This window comes from Lethenteron reissneri, chromosome 13 (genome assembly GCF_015708825.2).
Source record: "Lethenteron reissneri isolate LAM-NWPU_2019-01 chromosome 13, ASM1570882v1, whole genome shotgun sequence".
NCBI lineage: Eukaryota > Metazoa > Chordata > Hyperoartia > Petromyzontiformes > Petromyzontidae > Lethenteron > Lethenteron reissneri.
Window position 1 is genome coordinate 12,498,566 of NC_083791.1, and position 6,607 is coordinate 12,505,172.

Below are 6,607 nucleotides of genomic sequence, written 5' to 3' on the forward strand. Positions count from 1 at the left end.
GTCCTGGAGAATATAAGTAGCAAAATGAACAGACAACACATGCCTCACACACCGGAACCTGTCACGTAAAAAAAATGTTTTTAACACATCCCATCAGTTCTAAATTTTAAGCTTTCGTGACTGCAAGGGTTCATACTCTTTGGTTCTTCGATTAAAGTCACGTAGGTAAAACAATCAATAAATAAATAAATGAAAACAACTAAATTAAAGTCACGTTTCGGATGGCAACACAAGCTTCCTCCATCAGGGTGTAAACATCCCATGAGGCTCGTGGACTTCTGGATGCACACACACACATATATATGGAGGAACATGGACACGAAGGAGGCATTTATCTGCTTGTTTGTTTAAATGTGATGTCTCCTTTCACCCTCCATCAGCATGCCCAGTGAGGAGGGCCTGCTTCCTGCCCTGGGCCCGTGGGCCCCGTTCGCGTCGCAAGCGGCGACCTCCCGCTACAGGACACGCCCAGGCCCCGCAGGCCCGGATTCGGCAGGGGCAGCGGGCGGCACGCGACAACGCGCAGAGGGGGGAGGTGGAGAGGGGAGGCTCACGGCAAGCGGAACTCCTGGAGAAGATGAGGTCTGGGGAGATGCAAGCCAGCTCGTGGCAGCCGGAAGTCGCACCAAGCACAGGTTTCCAATTTCACTGTTTGTGTCTTTCTATGATAGATAAGCTAAAGGGTTATAATTAAAGAGGAATGAATAACCGGCTGAAAAACAACCGTCCATCACAATGTTTTCGTCGATAAATTGACTTAATTAACTATTGGATAGACACTAATATGACTTGTACAGTCATTATCACCCTCGATCAATCCACTGCTGAATGAAGACCTCCCAAAGCACCACCCTTTCATGTAGCAATTCATCTGGTACCTGCACACGAGCTGATTGCATCACTATGGTCCGTGGGCCCAGTGCAGTTGCACTGCCTGCATACTCGAGCTACACCACTGTCCTCCCAACTCCAACTCTAACAACAGCAGATTGTTGGTAGATCACTAACAAGAAGACTACCCGACAGCCTCGCCTTGAGCGGATGCACATCATGTCAATGTGTGCTTTCCCTGCTATTTCCTCCCACCCTCCTCATTGCTGAGCAGGCTGCAGACCCCGATGGACCCCCGTGAGAGAGTCGCAGGGTCGCAGCACTTGAAGAAGCAGACGAACCTTACTGCAGCACGTACATCCCACGGTGCTGGCAAAAGCACTGCTCAAGAATGTGATCCACCAGCAGTGGGTGAGGGTGGAATGGCATCTGCTTCTTCACCACCTCTTTCATCATTGTCGTATTTTTTATATTTTTGCTGTGCTTCGTGTGTCAATACATCTCAATACATACGCTATTTTTTTTACATATGAACCAAAAAACCACTGATCTATAAACACAATAACAAACCAAATCTACTGTACAAATAAACACACACTCGCTCACCGGTGGTCTGTCATCTCCTTATCACTCTGCTGTTGCTCCTACCATAGTCACTGTTCCCATCAACTTCCTTCGTTGGTTCCTTCACCCAGATTGAGACTCTCTACCAGACAGACTGTTTCTCTCATAGACGCTGTTCAGCCACCATACTGAACGACAAAACACTTCTCTTTCTGCTTCTTTCCTCGCACTGCACCACATCGGAATTCCCTTCCATCGTCTCTCTCCCAAGTTCTTACAACCTTGCTCATTTCAAGAAACGTAATAATTAATTATAATTATCCATCAATTACACCTTCTGTTCGTTGCTTGCCACTTTATGTTTTGGGCCTTTGAGCCTGTATTCAACACAAGCTGAAATGCCCAAAATAAGTATGAATTATTAATCTGTGTATTCATTCAATGCACACGGCTAATTGTTCATAGCTAATTTTAAAACTGCAACTAATTAGTCTGATCTGTAATTGATCCAAGCTTGTCGATGCAGTGATGGTCTGGCAGACCGTCCTTTTATCCTCGGTACCATTTAGAAAAGGCACACTCGACAGTTGTGATGTTGATGCAGGGCACCTGAAGGACTTTGCTGTCTGTTCGTGAACCTCAGAGTGCTCTCAGAGATGTGCAGCTGCGACAAGTAGATACATAGGATGGTTTGAGGTGTGTTGGTTAGTATTTTGGCCAGAGTGCTCCACCATTAGATGTGTGTCGGGGGCGTGTTGGCTAGGGGCCAGAGTGCGCCGTGACTAGAGAACACGGTTTAGCACTTAAGTTACTTGCCCGTGGTCTGTTGATATAACCGAGAAGTTGAAATGGGCATAAATTATTTAATGGTCATTAATTATTTTCGAGTTTTTCTGTTATATTTCACCATTGTGCATTTCAGGATTGTACAATTTACTTCCGAGACCAGTTGCTATCCCAGTGCTCAGGTCTATAACATATTTGAACTAATTATTTATTTGCTAATTTGCGAATGTTCTTGGCTTTATATTACATGTAGTTACACCATCAAATGTTATAATTACTGGGTTGCATTACTTTTATGTAGCGATGCATTTGTAACATCAGTCATGATGAGTTCACTACAGGATGAAAGACTCCCAAATTTTCCTCAAATCTAATGATCTGCCTAGCACCTGCACATGACCTAGTTTCATTGCTCCATCTCCTTGGTGAACGTCCTCTCATATCCATTCCCATTCCTTGGTCGCCATTGTCTTTATTCTTCGGCCATCATTCTTTCCAGCAACGTGTCCTGCCCATACCCTGATTGTTGTGCCACGTTATCTGCTTTGTTATCATTCTGTTCCGAATAATCTTTCATTGTTGTGTCTATATTCCCCTCTGCAAGTGAATGAAAATGCAATGATGCAATTATTTATTTTCAAATCTGTTCATTGAATCGCCGTTGACCGGCCGGTTACCTTTAACGATGAACCTCTCACGCCGCCACCCCTCAGCGGGAGCTGATCGTTGTCAACAAACCGTACGGCATCCCCGTGCACGGAGGTCCCGGGGTGGGCGGCAACAACGTGGCGGCCGTGCTGCCCGTGCTGGAGCAGCTGTTAGATGGTCACCCCTCTCGCCACCGTCACCGACGCAAAAACACCACGGCCGGCGACGACGCCACCGCATCAAAACTCTACCTGTGCCACCGGCTGGACCGCGACACGACGGGAGTGCTGGTGTTGGCCCGGAACGCCGAGGCAGCCGACGCCGTGGCCTCGCTGCTCAGGGAGCGGCGCGCCGAGCGCACCTACTGGGCCGTAACAGTGGGGGTGCCGCAGCCCGCCCGGGGCGTCGTAGACCTGCCCGTGGGCGAGCGCAAGCACGAGGGGCCCGACGGAGTCACCTACCGCATGGCCGTCATGCCGAGGTTCCACTACGTCGACGCCAGCAATGCCCTCGTGAGAAGTGAGTACTCGTCTTCTCTCTTGTTGTCATTCGTTACATAGAGATACGGGTGGGGAACGTTCGGAAACTAGTCATATTATGTAGGGCTGGCCCCGCTGAGATACAAAAAACCAGGACACATGTAAATATAAATTTAACACTACCAGAAGAAGGGATAACTACATGTAAATGCTTTGTGTTCAGTGGTATTTTATTACACAACTTACAGAAACCCGGGCATTTAATTTCTTGAGAAGATTTACAGATCTCGCCGCCTGTACCCGTGTGTGTTTGTGTGCGTCTCTCAGGGCGACTGCCACGGGGAGCCCGGACGGCCGTGACGCAGTACCGCGTGTTGGCGGAGGGCGCGGGAGGCCGCAGTGCGCTGGTGGAGCTGAGACCTCTCACGGGACACAAGCACCAGCTACGCGTGCACCTGGCGCTCGGGCTCGGCACCCCGGCGCTCGGAGACCACAAGTACTCGCCAAGGCGCCAGGGCCAGGGACTCGTGCCGCAGCGGCTGTCGCCAGCACTTCTGCGCAAGCTCGGACTCGCGTGAGGATCACCTCTTGATTCACCACCACACAGATTCGATTCGCGGTCACCATTCAGGGGCTGCAAATTGACTCCAGAATCAAGTCGTTTGTTTTTATCGTGAAACCCTCCATCACCCAACATAGGCGAGCGAATTCAAGTGCCACTTGTCCAAGCGTTTAATATTCCGATTATCTTTTCAGCCCACCGGTAAATTGAAGAACAAGTCGCGCAACCAAATGCAGCAATTGGATATCTTCTTACTGACCCCTTCCTCACCGCGCATCTCCCTCCGTCTCCTCTCCGCGTGTCGCAGGAGTGGGCAGGAGCGGCCGGCGGCAGGAGCCGCGCGCCGCGTGCCCCTGCACCTCCACGCGTGCCGCCTGGTGCTGCCGGGCCTGGGCCACGGCAGAGATCCCCTTGTGGTGCAGTGCCGCCCCCCGAAGCTCTTCATGCAGAGCCTCAAGAAGCTGGGCATCCAGCTCCCTGAGGCGGAGGAACAGGAGGAGACCTCCCAGTAGGGCAACCCCCACAGTGCCCTCAGCACAAGTGGAGATACTGATGTCGGCTTGGGGTGGTGCATCCAGTTCCTAGCGCACCGTACAGAATGGTGGATGATCCAGCACCCACTGGTTCACTCTATTTTCACTCTTACTGCAGTCTCTCTGCTATTGCTACTAGCCTCGTTCTATTGTCGCATACTTCACTCAGTGCTTCCTCCACCCATGCTGAGGACTAAAAGGCTGAGAGTTTAGTTTTACACACACTGTGTTCACCACATAGCAGGTAATAATAATAACAACACACCAACCCGCTCACCCACACAGCAATCCACCCTCCCATAGGCTCTTTTCCCAAGTTCTTACAATCTTGCCCAGTTAAATAAACGTATTAAACCTTATCTATTATACCTTAAAATTGTGCTATGAGTTGTGGGACGCGTGGAGTTTTCGACCTTTGGGCCTGCGCTCGGCCACCGTGACTAAAACATCGTACTGCCTGCATGGCCAAGTTGTGAACTCTCGCCAGGTGGTCGGGTGACTTGGGAGGCCAGGGTGTGGTATCGGTAGTAGGGTGCGGAATGTTACATTCTTCTCAGTTGACTGGTGTAATGAGGACGAGTCCTCCACAAGAGCCAGTCAGCAGCTAAACATACAGTCATCATTAAATGGTTGCGGTGGCCGGATGGCTCAGAGGTCAGCACGGAGACAGCAAACCCAAGAACCTGAGTTCAAATCCACGATTTCAGCTGCCTGGAATGAAACCGATTTCTCAGGTGTAGAAAGTTGATATTATCAGCCCCATTAACCAATGATTTATACAGTCCCATTTGAAAAACATATTGGCTGAATTTCTGCTATGTAAATTATAAAATAAATCTCTCATTTAACAATCATTTCCCAGGAGCAGAGTTTGAGAAAAGGGTGCCTCCTCGTGTGTGGATACAAGGGTCTTAAAGGGATCTTGGAAGTATGCCGAGCAAATTTTTTTAGCCCATTCTCTTGAACTGGGTGATGCACTGCTCACTGTGAGAATTCCAAGCGGATACTCCGCCCCATGACATGCTGCCCATAGCACATTTGGAATTATATTGCGAAGAATAGACTTGTGCGTTCTGTTCATGGCGTCGTCGTGTTTACTATGCAAAAAATAAAACTTTATACTTGAAGCTCGTGAACGGCTGTGTTTGGAGTTGTTTGATGGAGTCTGGGAACTGAAGTAGATTCAGGTCCCTCCACGATTGGAAAAATACATTCATGTGGTGTGCAGAAGGCCCATTGCCCGAAACGTCACCTGATACTTTCCTTTTAAGGCCACACTGGTATTGACAAATGTGTTGAGTTTTCTTTTAGTTGGAGCGATGGCACCGCGTGTGGTGACTATTAGTCGTCAGCCATAATCTATCCACTGCTGGATGAACATTATTCGTAGGCGTGTCGAGGCTCTGCAATGAATTTGCGTTTTCCACATCTGAATATTTGTATCTGTAAATGGATAAACTAAGTTGATCCCTCAACCTGACCCAAGGCCGACTGCAATCAGAGTCACATTTCTCCGGGAGGAATCCGATGGGCTTTGAAGCTCTTTCACAGATTTCCAGTGGGGGCGGGTTAGAACGTAACAACAACACTACAACAATAACAACAACACTACAGACACTACAAACACTACAGACATTACAAACACAACAATAGACACTACAAACACAACAACACGACAAACAACACTACATACACTAGACACACGCAAGGTAAACATCACGTAAAGATACTGTACTAGTAACGAATTGGCATCTTATGTTTACGTGACAAACCTTACCAATTGGCTGTATCGGGTGGTGGCGGGTTTAACGACACGTTTATATTTACGCGATCTCACCCCAATAAAAACCTCTTATGGGTGATGATATTGGTCCAGAAAGCCGGCCACGTGTTTAACTTAAGAATGCAGTCTACACAAATACTGCTACACAGTTTACTTTATCTTACTAGGTAAGGCCCACTGGATAATATTCCCCCCTTTAGCTTTATCGCACTTTAATTGCCAACACCGAGGGATGAGGATGAGGAGGGGGGGGAGTGAGTAAATGTTGACTGCGTGAACTCTACGGAGTCGCTGCGCTGGAAAGTAAAACGCCACTTTAATAATTAAATAAATCGCCGCGAGAGCCGCCGAGGCGCCGTAGCGGTGACGTAGCAGTGACGTAGCGGTGACGCGTCACTCACCGCGCCGGCCGCGTCCCTTC

General features: G+C 48.8%; 1 protein-coding gene across 1 annotated transcript in view; it reads left to right on the forward strand.

Moving 5' to 3' along the window:
* Positions 1 to 5,654, forward strand: part of LOC133341953 (pseudouridylate synthase RPUSD4, mitochondrial-like) — a 17,736-nt gene extending 12,082 nt beyond the window's left edge. The window contains 7 exon segments of the mRNA XM_061550794.1: positions 381 to 403; positions 406 to 635; positions 1,106 to 1,169; positions 1,171 to 1,242; positions 2,895 to 3,348; positions 3,636 to 3,882; positions 4,178 to 5,654. Coding sequence (XP_061406778.1) covers positions 381 to 403; positions 406 to 635; positions 1,106 to 1,169; positions 1,171 to 1,242; positions 2,895 to 3,348; positions 3,636 to 3,882; positions 4,178 to 4,382 — 1,295 coding nt within the window. The 3' untranslated portion in view covers positions 4,383 to 5,654.
* The last annotated feature ends 953 nt before the right edge of the window (positions 5,655 to 6,607 follow it).